Source organism: Bos indicus x Bos taurus, chromosome 11 (genome assembly GCF_003369695.1).
Source record: "Bos indicus x Bos taurus breed Angus x Brahman F1 hybrid chromosome 11, Bos_hybrid_MaternalHap_v2.0, whole genome shotgun sequence".
Classification (NCBI taxonomy): domain Eukaryota; kingdom Metazoa; phylum Chordata; class Mammalia; order Artiodactyla; family Bovidae; genus Bos; species Bos indicus x Bos taurus.
Window position 1 is genome coordinate 26,345,303 of NC_040086.1, and position 18,992 is coordinate 26,364,294.

Consider the following 18,992-nt stretch of genomic DNA (forward strand, 5'->3'; position numbering starts at 1 on the left):
CAGAATTAAAAGCTATATAATATATATATAAACACATGTGAAACCTTTTAAGTGATTTTTAAAATGTGGTTAAAGTGATTTAAGGGCTTCCCTGGTGGCTCAGAGGTTAAAGCGTCTGCCTGCAATGTGGTAGACCTGGGTTCGATCCCTGGGTCGGGAAGATCCCCTGGAGAAGGAAGTGGCAACCCACTCCAGTATTCTTGCCTGGAGAATCCCATGGACGGAGCAGCCTGGTCGGCTACAGTCCATGGGGTTGCAAAGAGTCGGACACGACCGAGCGACTTCACTTCACTTTTAAAGTGATTTAAGGAAATTACTTAAATAAAAAAGATAGCCAGTAGTTCCATCTTCTGTGTATGAGAAGTTTTTAAAATACTATTTCTCAGGTGCTTACTTTATAGTACAGTTACTCTGTACCATTGGTTAAGCAAGTAAATAATAACATTATGCTGCTTTGGGTTCAGTAGTGTATTTTTCCTCAAAGAAGACAATGGAAAAAGACAGATGTGCAGAGAGCATTGTTTATTCAGTCTTCAGACGATGCTTGCTATACATATATTCTTAGTCTTGTAAAAACTTAGGCTTGCAGAGTTGGTATAGATCAAGTGATCTCTATAAGGACTATACAGGACCATCCATCAGTATTAATTTTTAAAGATTGAACCTCGATTGTCTTTCACCCTGAGAAAGGCAAATTACCTTTAATATAGTGATAATACAGTGATTGACATTGGCTTCCCTATGCTGTTATTATTTCACATGGGCTGGTGAGGGAACCTAAGGAATGGTAAAATTTTTACTTCCTCGGTTGTATTCGTTGTTGTACCACGTTGAGGTTTACATGTGATTACATTGATATCATGGATCTAGTTTTAGCTAAACTGTCTTCCAAAAATAAGCAAGTGATTGTAAAAGATTCCTATCAAGAAATTAGATTGATTGTGATTATGATAAAGCACAAGCAAGCACACAACATAAAAAATGTTAGAACTCTTAATCCCAATATGGGCTCTTAATATGGGGTAAAAAATATAATATCATCCCATCTCAAATATCAATCTCTCAAAATTTGAGATTGTCCAAGATTATTTGAAACAAGTGACCGTTTACTGTTGAAACTGTAGCTTGTGTAAGTGTACATACAGTGTGCTTGATAGGTGGCTAAGTGATAGCATAAAATCAGCAAATTAGCAAGACGTTTTAAAAAATGTGCATTGAGGATAAAAACTAAGCTTTATGAAGTTTTCCCCCAGAAGTGTTTGATCGAGCCATACAACTTTGAATACGGTCCTACAGAATTTCTCTAAATTTAATTGTAGATGTTTACAAGGCCCTTTGAGGTTTCTTGTTCAGTAGGAAAAGATAGAAAGCGTGCCACTGGGGAAACACTAGGTTTTCAGGCCTTGGTCAAAATGACTGAAATAATGCATAGAATATATGGCCAAAAATTAAAATACATTCCTTTGTCATCAGATGTCTTTGAAACATGTAGTAAACAGTGCCAAGTTGATGAAAACAGTATGAGACCAATTATATGTGGGAGCTCTACTTTAAGATTGACTAAAATAAAACATTTTCCCTTACTCTTTGCTAAGTTTTGTCTTTTGGTGGGGAGTGAAGAGTTATAGCAAAGAGATGCTGGACAAAAGTATATTCTCAACAGTAAATATTGCTTTCATAAAAATTAGCCTTTTATGGAAGAAAAATCATAGGCACTTAAGGTGAAAATGGTTCACTGCATCCTTCCTAGGAAAATTACTGCAGCAGAGAAATTGAACCAGGAGTTCAGAGCTGTTAGGGTCATCAGTGTAGTTAATTTTATGAAAACAAGACCTTTAACTTTAAAATCCAGGGAGCTGTTTACAGCAGTGATACCAAAATATGCAGATGCTCAAGTCCCTTATATAGAATGGTGTGGTATTTGCATATAACCTATGCACAGCCTCCCCTTCCTGTATACTTTAAATCAGCTCTAGATTACCTAATACAATATAAATGCCATGTAAAAGTTGCTGGTGCTTGGCATATTCGAGTTTGCTGTTTGGAACTTCCTGAAATTCCACCCCACCTCTGCTAGTATTTTCAACTTGTGGTTGGTTGAACCTGAAGACGTGGAAGCAGCTGATACTGAGGGCTTACTGTGAATGAATGAAATGAGAAATGACCAAGAAGTTACAGTCTGCCACATACAGTTTTGTATGATGATTATCTCATAGCAAAGATTTTTGCTTTTGAAGAGTTAGAGAACTTAAAATAGTAATTACTAATTGCTATGCAGATATTTTTGGATAAAAGAAAATACACACTCTTAATCATGCTATTTCAGGATGACGTTTGCTTACTAAGAAAGTAAACTTTTTTTTAGAGAGAGAGTACTGTTAGCAAAAGAACAGTTAGGAAACAAATGTTTGGAGATGGTTTGTTTTGTGATTTTTGTTGAGGGGGGGGAAAGATAATATATATTAAATGAACTTTAAGAACTTTGAAATTTAGGTATATCTTCTAGGGAAATTTACACCATGATTTTTTCTTTTTTTAAACAGCACTGTTTCATACTTTTAAATGAGAAATAACTCAAATAGTCGTTGACAGTGGAAGGGGTGGAATAAGCATACAGTGGCATATCGGTTCAGTTCAGTCGCTCAGTCGTGTCCGACTCTTTGCGACCCCATGAATCACAGCACACCAGGCTTTCCTGTCCATCACCAACTCCAGGAGTTCATCCAAACTCATGTCCATCGAGTTGATGATGCCATCCAGCCACCTCATCCTCTGTCGTCCCCTTCTTCTCCTGCCCCCAATCCCTCCCAGCATCAGGGTCTTTTCAAATGAGTCAACTCTTCACATGAGGTGGCCAAAGTATTGGAGTTTCAGCTTTAGCATCATTCCTTCCAAAGAAATCCCAGGGCTGATCTCCTTCAGAATGGACTAGCTGGATCTCCTTGCAGTCCATGGGACTCTCAAGAGTCTTCTCCAACACCACAGTTCAAAAGCATCAACAGTCCAACTCTCACATCCATATATGACCACTGGAAAAACCATACATAGCCTTGACTAGACGGATCTTTGTTGGCAAAGTAATGTCTCTGCTTTTGAATATGCTATCTAAGTTGGTTATAACTTTCCTTCCAAGGAGTAAGGGTCTTTTAATTTCAAGGCTGCAGTCACCATCTGGAGTGATTTTGGAGCCCCCCAAAATAAAGTCTGACACTGTTTCCCCATCTGTTTCTCATGAATTGATAGGACCAGATGTCATGATCTTAGTTTTCTGAATGTTGAGCTTTAAGCCAACTTTTTCACTCTCCTTTTTGACTTTCATCAAGAGGCTTTTCAGTTCCTCTTCACTCCATAAGGGTGGTGTCATCTGCATATCTGAGGTTATTGATACTTCTCCCAGCACTCTTGATTCCAGCTTGTCCTTCTTCCAGCCCAGCGTTTCTCATGATGTACTCTGCATAGAAGTTAAATAAGCAGGGTGACAATATACAGCCTTGATGTACTCCTTTTCCTATTTGGAACCAGTCGGTTGTTCCATGTCCAGTTCTAATTGTTGCTTCCTGACCTGCATATAGATTTCTCAAGAGGCAGGTCAGGTGGTCTGGTATTCCTATCTATTTTAGAATTTTCCACAGTTTATTGTGATCCACACAGTCAAAGGCTTTGGCATAGTCAATAAAGCAGAAATAGATGTTTTTCTGGAACTCTCTTGCTTTTTCCATGATCCAGAGTGAATGAGTTACAGCTCTCTCCATCAATGTGAATGAAATGCAATGTTGAGCTGGAAATAAGAGTACTAGAGTAATATGTAGGGGTTAATAGTCAGCTGCCTGTTGCTCTGGCTAAGCCATGAGAAAATCACCATGGGAAAAAATAAAAGCAAAATATAGCAAAATCAGATCAGATCAGATCAGTCGCTCAGTCATGTCCGACTCTTTGCGACCCCATGAATCGCAGCACGCCAGGCCTCCCTGTCCATCACCGACTCCCGGAGTTCACTGAGACTCAGATCCATCAAATCAGTGATGCCATCCAGCCATCTCATCCTCTGTCGTCCTCTTCTCCTCATGCCCCCAATCCCTCCCAGCATTAGGTCCTTTCCAGTGAGTCAGCTCTTCGCATGAGGTGGCCAAAGTACTGGAGTTTCAGCTTTAGCATCATTCCTTCCAAAGAAATCCCAGACCCAAATAAAAGTACATTGGGTTGATCAGTTGGGGTCGTCATACTCTGCTAAGCTAAGGAAAAGCATAGTGTGGACCTTGGAATGCTGGGTCAGCGCAAGTTCAGAACACTGCTTGTGCATACACTAAGATGTTTTCCCAAGGCATATGTGGGTCTATGACCTCCAGCGAAGGATAGCCCTTGTACAAGAAAATAACAGACAGTTTAAAGTAATCAATAAAATGGGAGATGTGACCAGGGACACAGGAGGCTGACTTCATCGTAGCACAACAGATACTTTCTGCTTGCCAAGACACTAAGAGTGATGTGGCTCTGAGGAACAGGGCTCTTGACCCAAGAGGTCTTGACTCCCTGGTCCCATCTTTAAAACTTTAATTCTGTCTCTAGTTTCTTTTTCCCAAACTGTGCGTTGACCACTTTCCATCCCTACCGATGTGCTGGCTGCAGCAATGGCGCCCAACATGGGGCATGAAAGTGATGGATTGAAGCGGTGCATGATCCTGAAGAATAGTAGGGTGAGGCCCCTGAAAATCCCCCTTTGCGGTAAATAACACTCTCTTAGGCATTGAAACCAGGATTATATATGGGAAATTCAGAAAGCTCAAAACTGTACTGGCCGTATATATGCCTCTTAAGGCACCTTTTTAAAGAGGAGTAGGGGGTACAAAAATAAGCCAGGGCTAGCTGTTGGAGCTTTTACAAACCATTGAGAAACATTGCTTATGGTTCCTTTCTCTCGGTACTTTTAGATTTAGGAACTTGGGAGAAGGTAGGTAGTAAATTAGAGAAACTTCTTTGCAAGGGAGTGCCCTTGCCTGTATCTGTCTGGTCAATTTGGACACTGATAAAATCTATTTTAGAACCTCTTCAGACCCCAGAAAGCTCAGAGGGAGTGAGGATGAAGGTGAAACCCCATTAAAGGGAAAACGTGAATATGCAAAGCCTGAGGGGAGAGAGCAAAAAACGTGGGAGGCTCTTAAAGCTACAGTTCCTTCTGCACTTTTGGGCAGGACGAATTTCCTTTACCTCCACTTCCTCCTCCTGTCTTAAAGGCTGGAGTGACTCAAGCTTTTCCTTCCTTGCCATGGACAACGGTTCTGTCACCTCTCCAGAAAGGTATTTGGTGGGCTCGACAGGAGGGTGACTTGGAGGCTATGACTATGACATTTCCAATGACAATACATGAATGAGTAGCTCCTTGGAAAGATCCTAATAATTCTAATGGGGTGTATGAGGCTGTACACAACATACTAAAGGAACTTAGGCAGGCTGTTCAGAGTTATGGAGTAAATTCTCCTTTTACCTTGGGAATAGTGCAGGGACTAGCTGAGGGTCCCTGTTTGATTGTGGTTGCTCATGACCAAGTCAGATAGATCCCTTTAGATCACTTGATAGGCAGTGGAAATTGGGGGACGACTCAACATCAAGTGCTTATGGAAGATCAGGCTATAGAACAGGTGAGGTGATACTGCATAAGAGCCTGGGAGAAAATAGAGGTTAAAGGACAGGCTTTCTTTACTTTAAGAGATCTCACCTCCCCAAAGAGACAATCCCTACTGGGACAACATTACCCCTGTTAGCAGAGCCAATTCGAACACTGGTTTAAATTTTAGATAAGAAACTATGACTACAAAAAGGAGAGATGATGTTTTTGATATTGAATGGCCATGATATTCTTTAGACTCCAGAGAAAACTGGTTAAAGTGAAGTCTTTTTTGAAATTGCAAAACCGGTTCTTCTTGCATGTGGAATTAAAAAAAAATGTTGGCTTGTTAAAATACTTTTTTTGGAGCTCCAGTTCTGCCTGAGAAACAAAAACAGGCCTGGGAAAAAACCTAAAGTTAACTCTTATTGTGTCCTTGGGATACGCAGCCCACTATCTGGGACTCCAGCCATGAACAAATCGGTAGAACTCAAACCAAGAAGAAAAAGAAGGGGCAAAGAGACATTTTAAATATTAAGCAGAAAACTATGAGATCTCTGCCTATATGTCTGTCTAAATTTATGAGTGCGCCTTCATCCTTGAACAGAATTGCTTAAGGCTGATTGGACAATGAGCTCTATTTAATTGGCCTAAAGAGAAGTAAGTGCTTACGAATCAAACAATTATAAATTCAAAAAATTAAAATGAATTCCAGGCTTGTGTGAACTGGGAAATATTCACTATTAAATTGATACCTGGTATTAATGTTTATTTATTGACTTTGTGAAGATACTTTTGCAGATGACATAGCTTTGGGTGAATTATACTTACCAATCTACAGAATGATGATATAAAGTACAGTTCGTGGTTACTAAAGGAAAGTAAGATGTGTTTTTAATAGAAAGGTATAAGGAATGGCATTACTTTCTATTAAGGAAAAAGGAAGTACATTTGAACTTACAGGTGCTATTCTCTGAATGGGCAAATAGAGTGATAAATACAGAAGTATAAAAAAGGTTTGTGACAAGTGGAAGGGAGTTTTGTACATGATACAAGTTTCTTAAAGACATTAAACTGCCTTTGAAATCTTGTATTGTTACTTTGACTAAGTGAATAACCATTGTTTTACAATGAATATAATCTGGTACCAATCTGAAATTTGATTTTCTCTTCCTGTTAAAAAAAAAAAGTCATCTTGGAATATGGCTTTTGATAACAGACTGTGTAAATGTCTTTAAGTGATTCATACTTGCTTTTAAAACCTTTTGTTATTTTGATAAAATAAATGAATGTTATATCACAATGATCTATGGAAACTATGGCACACATAGACAAAGCTCATTCTGCTTCTACAAAATTAACCCCTCAACAGAAAATTTAAAATGGATAAAAAATGGCTATAAACCAGACAGTCGGGGCTATGGGAAATCCAAGGCGGTCTCTTGGCTTTTCCTGGCTCCCTAACAAACCTCACTTTTATTTGATAGGATAAAACCTTTCCTGGCTACAGGGTTAATATCTCACAATTTAAAAAAAAGATTAAAATACATTTTCTGCAATCTACAGTGATCAGGGCACCCACTTTGCTGGACAGGTTGTACAGACACTGGCAAAAATTTCATGAGCTTCTTAGAGACTATCACGTTCACTGACGTCCTTTGTCGTCAGGCAGGGACCACAAAACAGAAGGATTGGTTACATGAGATTAACAGGCTGCGAAATATGACTGCAATTTTCATGACTTTTTGTCTGACATATTACGGGCTTCTAATCTTTGTTTTTAGGTATAAAAAACCTCTTCTCCTCAAGTCACTGATGGTTTAAACAATTTAGTGATTTACACCTGTGGGTAAAATTAAAACATTTTACTTTTCTCTCTGTCTCGCCAGAAATGGGAGACATTTGGGTTCTAAACAGCCTCATCAAGGTACAAAAAGGACTGTCTCCAGACATACACAAAAATCTCAGCGTATACTGGGGAGCCCAAACTCATATAGATAAGGATTTTAACAGTTTGGTGGATTTAGAAAATTCAGTGCTACTCTTAGGAAAAGAAGCACAAAATCTTAAATTACAAGTACATTTAATGTGTGACTGGAACATTACTCCTTTGTGTGACACGTGCCCCCCCCCCCCCCCCCCCCCCGCCCCCAGGTATATAACCAATCTAAATAGTCCTGTGAAAAGGTTAGATGGCACTTGAAGGGCCATGTGCTGACAACCTTACACTAGATATTAAAAAGCTACAAGCAAAAATCATTGGCATGCAACATGCTTCTTTCAGACTATTACCAGATACAGATACACTTCACGGACTAAGCAGAGGGCCTTAACTCACTGAGTCCTCAAAGGCATCGGAGGTGGTCTTATTGAAACACCAGCTATGTTTTGCTGTTTCATTATATAATCATCTGTTTAGTCCTCAGATGAGTGCGAAAAACCCTCCGAGAACTAATGAAAGAAGTTGCGAGATCAACATATCTTCTGCTACAAAAACAAAAAGGGGGATATGCAGGGGTGAATAGTCAGCTGCCTGTTGCTGTGGCTAAGCCATGAGAAAATCACCATGGGAAAAGAATAAAAGCAAAATACAGCAATACAGTATAACCCAAATCAAAGTACATTGGGTTGATCAGTTGGGGTTGTCATACGCTGCTAAGCTAAGGAAAAACGGTGTGGACCTTGGAACGCTGGGTCAGGGCAAGTTAAGAACACTGCTTGTGCACACACTGAGATGTTTTCCCAAGGCATATGCGGGTCTATGACCTCCAGCTAGGTGATAGCCCTCGTACAAGAAAATAACAGTTTAAAGTAATCAATAAAATGGGAGATGTGACCAGGGACACAGGAGGCTGACTTCATCGTAGCACAACAGATACTTTCTGCTTGCCAAGACACTAAATAAGAGTGATGTGGCTCCGAGGAACAGGGCTCTTGACCCAAGAGGTCTTGACTCCCTGGTCCCATCTTTAAAACTTTAATTCTGTCTCTAGTTTCTTTTTCCCAAACTGTACGTTGACCACTTTCCATCCCTACCTGATGTGCCTGCTGCAGCAGTAATGCATATTGTATTTTACATCAGTGTAAAGTGTCAAACATAAAACTAAACAACCAACATAAATATAGTTAGACTAGAAGGAACACTAATTATAAAGTTCAGAAATAATAAGAGGCTTCAGTGGTCTTGATAATGTATTTTTAAAACTATATGGAAGGTATGTGGGTATTTAGTACTCTTTAGCTGTGTGTATACATTGTATAAAATAAATATGTATTTCATGATTAAATAATTAAATCATTATGGGACAACACTAACTTTAAAATGAGACCAATTTTAAGCTTTAAAACAAATTACTAATTTGTAAAAGAATACGATCCCGGTTACAGCCAGTGAGTGTGGCGGTGACCAAAGCTCAGTCGAGTAGTTAATAGTTTACTGAACTTTGAATCTTGAATAAGTGACTTTGAGAAAGGAATCAAATCCTTTGAGAAAGGAAGGTAGAAATCACCGCAGCCCCAGGCAAGGCTGTAATTTTCAAAGTGTTTGGCTGCCCAGCCTTAGGGGCTCCTTTGTTTCCTGATGGTTTTCCAAACTGTCCTTCCAGTCTCCCTTTAATTTTTAGAGTCTACTATAGTTTCTGTTAAATACCCCTCCTCCCTTTTCTCCTTTCTTTATTCCTAAATTAAAAACAAATTTGATGATAGAAACTTTAAAACTTATTTTTAAAACTCTTCTAAATGAGGAGTTCTGGTGACTTTTGAGCCCATTTGTTGAAATTTGAAACAGCAGCACCTTAATTTGAAGAACATCAAGATAATGGAAATGACAAATAAGTTCTTTTTTTGTAATTGGTAGTTGGGACTGAAGAGTGGGTGATAAATACAGTTATCAATTCAGTTTCAGTTGCATTTAGCTATCTTTATAAGGTGGTGATGTTTTCTCAGGTGAAATAGGCCTTAAAAACCATCTAAAATATACTTAGAACTAGGCTTTCAAATCATTGTATCAAAATATTAAACCAGTGTGTTAAAAAATAAGCATATTCTGTTATATTGTTCTCAATACTTGTGTATTATACTTGAATGAAAGTTATTTTTAGGTAAGAGTAAAACTTTGCCTTTTGAAAATGCATTTAAATAAACATTTGTATTTAAATTAATAATTAGTACAGTATTATATATAATGAAAAGTTACAAGATTGCTACAATTTACAAATATTATATATGGTGGTTCATTGGGTTTTTAGGAATATATAGTTTTATTATAGTTAGGTAACTGTTACAGCTGAAAAAGAGCTCTCTCAAAGATACCTAGAGCCAAATGAAAGTAAGTTGATCTAGGCTAGTATGTCTCAAAATGTAATTCTTAAGTCACCAGCATGCTTTTTAGAAGGCCCCATATAAAGTCTGCTGGGGGGCAGGGAAATGGGGGTGTGGAAGTCTGCATTTTGAGCCAATACTAACAGCAAACATTTTGTGGTGTTTACTATGTCTCGGGAACTGTTCTAAGCACTGCATATTAATGTTTTCTTCCCTGTCAGGTGTAGTGAGTGAGTGTCGCTTAGTTGTGTCCGACTCTTTGTGACCCCATGGACTGTAGCCTACCAGGCTCCTCCATCCATGGGATTTTCCAGGCAATAGTACTGGAGTGGGTTGCCATTTTCTTCTCCAGGGTATCTTCCCAACCCAGGGATCGAACCCGGGTCTCCCACATTGTAGGCAGATGCTTTACCGTCTGAGTCACCACGGAAGTCAGGTGTAGATAATATTGTTATTATTCCCATTGACAGAGGAGGAATTTAAGGTATAACAGACTAAAAACCTTACTAAGGTCACACAACTCAGGAGTCTTAGGGCCAGGCTTGTATATGGAAAACATATCAAGGCATTCGCATTCCCACTGCTCTAGTCCAGGCCATTTAAAATTGAAAAGATTTTATCCTAAAAGTGAAGTTGGGAGGATGGTGATGTGTAGTGGATTTCACAGTTCTCTCATGGGTAAAAGTAAAAGCACGTTTACTTTTTCACTCAGTAAAAGCACTGAGTAAAAGCTGTCCTAATGCCACTTCATGGATTGTAAACTCGGCAATATTAAGTAGTGTGCTCTTCAGCACATCATTAAAGTTTATATATATTTATTTATATTTGTTTTTATGGGTTAATGGATTTCCGTCAGTCCAAGTAAAGTTCTTTATTTGATGTGCAGTACAACCTAGATGGAATCACATATTTGTAAAACTGAGATTTTGTTTTAATTAATTTTGGGGATTGTCTTCAACATCTCTGGTGGGGGAATATACTTGATTATAACACTTACTTTTGGAAATCTTTCTAAAATGCATTGGCATACTTTTCTACATTAATGAGCAAGATGTTGCCAAGTTTTGAATATTCTCATTGTTCCATCTTACATATTTAACTCTGAAATTATAAACTGAATTAAAAAAAAAACAGGTTTGTTTCTTGGTTTTCCTTTCTCCAACAACAGTGAGTGGTTTTCAGCTTGCTGCACATGCAGATCACTAGAGAGGCATTTTAAAAAAGATAATGATATCTGGGTCCCACCCCTGGAGACTCAAGTGTGTAAGGATTGAGAAACCACTGTTCTAGAAGAAGTATGTGTGGGGCAGTTTTCTTGGTTTCTTTTTGTTGTGGTTCCTGTAAGTTTTGATAATAATGAAAAATACACTTAAGATTAGGAGTAAACTAGAAAATAGATGAACTATTGTTGATAAATGCTCTTAATTTAAATATGTAACATCTACATTTTTTCCCCCTTTCAGATTTATTACTAAACATGGGTGCATTTTTGGACAAACCCAAAACTGAGAAACATAATGCTCATGGTGCTGGGAATGGTTTACGTTACGGCCTGAGCAGCATGCAAGGATGGAGAGTGGAAATGGAAGATGCGCACACAGCTGTTGTAGGTATTCCGCACGGCTTGGAAGACTGGTCGTTTTTTGCAGTTTATGATGGTCACGCCGGATCCCGAGTAGCAAATTACTGCTCAACACACTTATTAGAACACATCACGAACAACGAAGACTTCAGGGCAGCTGGAAAGTCAGGATCTGCTCTTGAGCCTTCAGTGGAAAATGTCAAGAATGGTATCAGAACTGGGTTTTTGAAGATTGATGAATACATGCGTAACTTTTCAGACCTCAGAAATGGCATGGACAGGAGCGGTTCAACTGCAGTGGGAGTTATGATTTCACCTAAGCACATCTACTTCATCAACTGTGGTGATTCACGGGCTGTTCTGTATAGGAGTGGACAAGTCTGCTTTTCTACCCAAGATCACAAACCTTGCAACCCAAGGGAGAAAGAGCGAATCCAAAATGCAGGAGGCAGCGTAATGATACAGCGTGTTAATGGTTCATTAGCAGTGTCTCGTGCTCTGGGGGACTATGATTACAAGTGTGTTGATGGCAAGGGCCCAACAGAACAACTTGTTTCTCCAGAGCCTGAGGTTTATGAAATTTTAAGAGCAGAAGAGGATGAATTTATCATCTTGGCTTGTGATGGGATCTGGGATGTTATGAGTAATGAGGAGCTCTGTGAATTTGTTAAATCTAGGCTTGAGGTATCTGATGACCTGGAAAATGTGTGCAATTGGGTAGTGGACACTTGTTTACATAAGGTATGTAAGTCTTTTTTTGTTACAATTAAAATGCCCTATTAATTTTTAAAAGGCATGGTAAGTAAGATTAAGCAAACTTTTAAGTTTTAAAGCTTTTAATATTTTCATTAGGAAAATCCTAACTAAGTCCTATGTATTTTAAAGTTACTCTCTTCCCCAGAAATGAAATTTTTTTTTTTTGCCATCTTCACTTGTCTAAACCTTCTAATTTGAAAATTAAGTTTAATAAATTTATGACATTTATTGTCATTTAAGTGTTTTATGACTTGTTGTGGCAGAGACATCTATACACAATTGTGACTTGATTAAAATTCTCAACATTGGCAGTACCTGTCTTTTTTGGTTTGTTTTGGCCACTTGGCTTGTGGGATCTGTTTCCTGAGCAGGTATTGAACCCTGAGCCCAGGCATTGAAAGCCTGGAATCCTGATACTCTGCCATCAGGGAACTCCCGGCAATAGCTGTCTTATGCCTGATTATGTAGCAGTTTCATTAAAAAAAAAAAGAGCAAGATTGTATATTAGATACACAAAAGATCAAGAGCCACATAAAATATTGGAAGATATAACAGAAGCCTTAAACTAAGTAAAGTTTTGTAATTTAGCTATGAGCCTACTAGCCTTACTAGCAGCTAAGACAGAAACTGAAGTAAGAGTTGTATATTTCTTATTCTATAGTAGTAAAAGAAGCTTTTTCTAGCCGTAAAACCTAAAAGGAATTTACATGTGACTCTGTGTAAATATGACATGGTGGATAATATCTTACTTTTATAGGAGATAATCAAAATTGTTTCCATAGAGATGCCTTTATCATCCCCAATTAGAGAACCAAAGACTAGTATAAAATGCAATCTTGTTAAGAATTCCTATGGAACACTAAAGTTTAATTTACATTTGCAATATTATATGAATCTTATTTCGATAGAGTAATAGACAGGAGCATCCAAACTAACAGGTAATTAGCAATTTCCTTTAATGTCTTTAAAATATTCGGTAATTTCAAGTGGGCTTTTGACAGCATCTATATAGCAGTCAATTAAAATTTGAGTTATCTGACCAGAACCTAAAATATGTAAGTATTCTGTGACTCTGATTGAAGAAGGTATCAGGACAAAACTAACCTTTGGTTATGTGATGTAAAGATTTTGACTGACTGACTCTGTCTAGATTAGAACCACTCTATTTCCTCACCATGTAAGTTGCTGTGAAAGATACAAGCATAGCCAGGAAGCTTCTCTAAATGTCTCTGGGTCTATGGAAATACTCAGGTTTTGTTGAAGTGTCTATTACTTTTCCATAGGATGGGAAGAGACACCTTCAAAAAGAGAAAATAAAAGGGCTGGTGTTTCCAGCTTTTTTCTTGATGGTATCTCTAGTACTCTACTGTTCGTGTGTTTGTTTGGTTTTAAAGCATGTTGTATCTTTTTTGCTTCTCTGGATGAATTAAGTACAGAAATATTGATGGTTGTCAGTGATCAAATAGTAAGTTGTTCTAAAATTGTCTCTCTCCTTGGACTCTATATGGAGAAATTCTGACGTGCGGCTTTTTGAGACGAAAGCAGGCATTTTTTTTTTTTTTGGCCTAACTGGGAACTGAAAACTGTTTTCCCCAATTATTTAAAACAAAAAGTTTGTTTATTGAAAAAAAGGCCAGATAATATAGGGTGTATATGTATATTTTAAGGTGATACAGAATATGTAAAGGAACGCTTGAAAATTTTGCCACCGACCTAAGTGGGCTACTGTCTTAATTGTGGTACTTATTTTTTTCATCTTTTTTGCCTGCCTTGAATGTGTATATTTTTATAAAAAGGAATTCATTATACTTGTTATTCTGCAGTCTGCTTTTTAATTCAACAGTATATTGTAGAGAGATCTCCATGTCTGTATCTGTTGATCAAAATCATTTTTCATAGTTGTGTAGCAGAATGACACGTAGTTTTGAGGGGATAGCCAGAAATCTATTATGTCTGTAATTTAGAGTAAGGAGAGAAGTTTGTATTCTGGATAAACTGCACAGTCTCTTTCCTATAAAGGATATTAGTTTTCAGGAATTTTGACCTAGCCATTTTGAATGGGGTTTAAATGATTCTGGTGGTGTATCTTCCTTTGATGGTTTTTATTGGTTTAAAGTGATTAAATATTTTTGTTGATGGTGTTAAACGATTCTAGGCAGAATCGCAGAATCTTAGAAATGATAAATGATAGTAAAGAGGGACAAGGGGTTGGAATGCCAGATCTCTGTATTGAATTTAGTTGAATGAAGTTGACCATCTAGTGCCTTTGAATGAAGTTATATTTATATTGAAATCAGTTTTGAGATGCCTAGCTAGCTCTTTTGTGTTAAAACGGAATAGAGGTGAATTTTTTGAATCACCACATGCGACTTATGGAATTAAACAAAGCTCTTATCCATTCCTGTTTTTCTGACTCCATAATACTGTCCTTCCACTAATTTATATTGTAAAGCCACCAGTTAGCAATATTTAAAACACTAGGATTAAAATAGAGCATATGATTGCTTTTAATTTAGTCTGAAAGATTGAATCTAAATTTTAAAATCCATGGAAAGTGTGTTGGCCAGTGCTTGCCCTGAGCAATTGCTCAGTAGGTATTAGCTGATTTTTTTTGTGTGTGTGGTAGAATAAATTTTAAAACAGTTTTTTAAATTAATTTTTTATTGGAGTATAGTTGATTTACAGTGTTGTGTTAGTTTCTGCTATATAACAAAGTGAATCTAGTTGCTGCTAAGTTGCTTCAGTCGTGTCCGACTCTGTGCGACCCCATGGACTGCAGCCTACCAGGCTCCTCCGTCCATGGCATTTTCCAGGCAAGAGTACTGGAGTGGGGTGCCATCGCCTTCTCCTTGTTTTATATATAGTAGTGTGTATATGGAGAAAGCGATGGCACCCCACTCCAGTACTCTTGCCTGGAAAATTGCATGGACGGAGGAGCCTGATGCGCTGCAGTCCATGGGGTCGCGAAGAGTTAGACACGGCTGAGCGACTTCACTTTCACTTTTCACTTTCATGCATTGGAGAAGGCAGTGGCAACCCACTCCAGTGTTCTTGCCTGGAGAATTCCAGGGACGGGGGAGCCTGGTGGGCTGCCATCTATGGGGTCACACAGAGTCGGACACGACTGAAGCGACTTAGCAGCAGCAGCAGCAGCAGTGTGTATATGTCAATCCCAGTCTCCTAGTTTATCCCTCCCCCCTTCCCTTAACAAGCTCTAAGTTTGTTTTCTGTGGCTCAATTTCTGTTTTGTGAATAGATTCATTTGTACTTTTTTTTTTTTTTTTAGATTCCACGTATAAGCAATCGTTGATATGTCTTTCTGTCTGACTTATTTCACTTAGTATGAAATAAGTATACTCTAGGTCCAGGTGTTAGCTGCTTTAGGAGAAAGTGTGAATGGAGTAGATTGAATTTTTAACTAGATGCTTTTAAGATTTTTTCTGATAATAGATTTAAGTTAAGTGTTGGAAATTTCTTGATGATCCACTGTTTATAACTTGGCATTTTCATTGCCAGGGCCTGGGTTTGATTCCTGGTCAGGGAACTTAAGATCCTGCAAGCCTTGGGGCTCAGCTATATATAAATAAATAAATAAGTGTTAAATTTTCTAACGCTTTTAACATTTATCATTCCCTAATAGTTTACAGGGATTTTTATATGTTAACTCACGAAATGTTGGGGTATTATGATAACCATTGTAATCACAGTAGTATCAATAAATTGCTTTTTGTGAGCCATATGCTCTTTTAAGCACTTTTTACACATTTTAATTTATTTAATTTTCACAACAACCGTAACAGGTAGCTAGCATTATTGTTTATGATGGTCATTTTTCAGAATTGCTATTCAGCAATATGAAGCTATAAGAGTTGGATGATTCTGGTCAGGTATTACCCTATTTAGATAATTAACTCTAGGGGAAAATGGTCCCTAAGGAAGCAGCTTTTCCATTTTATTGCCAGTGCTAGTAGCATTTCTGGTGTTTATGCTAACTAATTTCCGGTTGCATAGAATGAAAGTGAAAGTGTCAGTCGCTCAGTTGTGTCTGACTCTTTGTGACACATGGACTGTAGTCCACTAGGCTCCTCTGTGTATGGGATTCTCCAGGTAAAGAATACTGGAGTGGGTTGCCATTCTCTTCTCCAGGGGATCTTCCCAACCCAGGGATCAAACCCAGGTCTCCTACATTGCAGGCAGATTCTTTACTGTCTGAGCCACCAGGGAAGCCCGTGGAATAGAATATGTAATAGCCATTTGCATGGCCTTTAATAACTTTATAGATCACATTCATTTTATTCATCCTCATAGTAACCTTCTGAGGGGAACAAAGTAAAAATTTTTATTTCCAATTTGTAAGTAAGGAAATGGAAGTTTGTCATAAAAGACTTTTTTAATAAAGAGAAGCTGTAAGTCAGATATTTGATGAATTTTGAAGCAGAGTCTAGAATTGAAGCTTTCTGAGTTAAGCTTTGCATGTATGTTACCAAAGTTTCCCATTAGATTTGATGAAAAAAATTTTTCCCAAGGGAAACTTTTAAGACCTTCCTTTTCTTTTTTCAGTAATTACAAAATAAAAAAAAATTTAAACAAGATGATATTTGAAGTGAAGTTATTAATCTTTACGTCTCTCCTTGTCAGTCTCATCCCCTTTAGGTAGCCACTGTTTACAGTTATATATCCTTCCAAATAATTCTCTGTGTTTATTCATAAAAATAGAAGTATAAAAGGTAGGGTCATGTATGCATGTTACTTTGCTAGCCCTTTGTTTTTCTTAATCATAAAAGTCAATATTTGTTCAAGTTTTTTAAAAATATAATTTGATTTCCTTTAATCAGTCTATGTACCACCTATTAGAAGCTTATTTATTTTAAAGAATGAGATATAATACCTGATAATTGGATTATGTTGAAGGGAAATTAATAACATTTTCAAAAGGCAATATCAATCTAAGTCACTGATAAAACGTGGAAAAATGTACTTCTGTACCCCTTAAAATAGTTGTTTAACCCTAAACTCGGAAGCTTTTTGATTATAGTTTTCAGAAAATGTAATCATAAATAATGCAAAAGTAGACATGGTATTAGAGTGGAGTGTGGCTGGGTTTTTTGAAGTATGGAAGATAAGGATGTAAAAATACAGTATATGTAATGTAGAAATTCCAAAACCTTCTTTGTTGATGGTGTCTGAATATCTCAGTAAGTTTTTTTGTAGTGCTACTTAACCATATTAATATCTAACAGTTATAAGTATTAAGTAGTTAGATCCAAACTTAATGAGTGTACAAATAATATTTAACAAAATAATACATATACATGGAAAAACATTTATTCCATTCTTTTAAAAACAATAATTGCATAATAGGACATGCTTGCCTGTTGGATATGGCACAACTTCTCAAGCCTTGGAATCACTGGGTAGTGCCACCCTTGGAGGACTTGACTTTAATCTCAGTAACTCCTAGAACCTCCGCTTTGGGAAAAGAGAATGTCATTGAGAGGACTATAGCGCTATCTAATGTTAAAAGTGTGAACTACCTCAAACTAGTTTAGAGTGTTCACAGATACTGAATATTGCTATGTCCTTCCCTCCCTCATTTAGAATATCTCTGAGGACATTTGGCTTCCTGGGGCTTTTTGGTACCGTGTTTAGAACCACAGTTTCAGTATTAGAACATAGGCTCTTTGGAACCAGACAGCTTGGTTTTGAGTTGTGCTCTGCCATTTGGTGCAAAGCATGGGTTTCTTCATTTTATAAAATAGAGATAGTAATAATCTTCTTCATGGAGTTGCTAAGAATATAGCTTTTGGCAAGTGCATGAACAGTATCTGGTTTACAGTCCTCAATAAATTTTAGTTCTGACAATTATGAAATGAAGAGGTAAATTTGTGCAAAGGGAAATATAGATTCAAGAGAAGGGAATGGTGGGAGAATTGAGTGTTTTAGAAAGGAAGTAATGATAGCCTTCATCTTTCTTGGGTAGGTGGAAATTTGGGCTATTCCTTAAAATTGGCTGTTTTGAACACTGTAAATGTAATAACTACAGTGAGTGGCAGATTTTAAAAAATTGATTTAAAGAATTACAACTTTGTAGTATAAGATTCTGTTCACAGACCATTTCATATGCTGTGCTCAGGACTTGATCCAGAATGCTTCAGAAGCATGCAACATTCAACTTTAAAACTAACAGCATCAAATTATTTTCTGATTAATTTTAGATACCCTTACTTATGGCAGGGGCACTGGTTATTTTGATCTGTTGTTCAGTCGCTTAGTCATGTCTGTTCTTTGCAATTCCATGAACTACAGCACGCCAAGCTTTTGACCCATAACTATTAAAATAGTTCTGATTCCTTTAAGCACTGCTGCTGTGCTGTTGTCATAAAAAATGAAAAGGTGCTGAAGTCATCAGTTTTTAAACATCTGGCTGATTGCTGTAATTGTTCAAGTTGATTTTTGCATATTTCATTTGTGGACTTTACAAAAAAATGTATACTGAATATGCAAGGATGATTTATCTCTAGAAAACTAAAGAGTCATAAAGGAAAGGCTCTTTTTAAATTGCTATATAAATTGCTATATAAAAATTAATGAAGTACACCCATACTTTGTATTTAGGGGAAGATCATCTTTATGTACGGAGAAGGCAATGGCACCCCACTCCAGTACTCTTGCCTGAAAAATCCCAGGGACAGGGGAGCCTGGCAGGCTGCCGTCTGTGGGGTCGCACAGAGT

General features: G+C 37.5%; 1 protein-coding gene across 2 annotated transcripts in view; it reads left to right on the top strand.

The window, feature by feature from the left end:
- Nucleotides 1-18,992, top strand: part of PPM1B (protein phosphatase, Mg2+/Mn2+ dependent 1B) — an 87,677-nt gene that overhangs the window by 49,859 nt on the left and 18,826 nt on the right. For both annotated transcript variants that reach the window (XM_027555144.1, XM_027555146.1), the window contains exon 2: nucleotides 11,386-12,245. In XM_027555144.1, coding sequence (XP_027410945.1) covers nucleotides 11,400-12,245 — 846 coding nt within the window. In that variant the 5' untranslated portion in view covers nucleotides 11,386-11,399. The remainder of the gene's footprint in view (nucleotides 1-11,385; nucleotides 12,246-18,992) is intronic.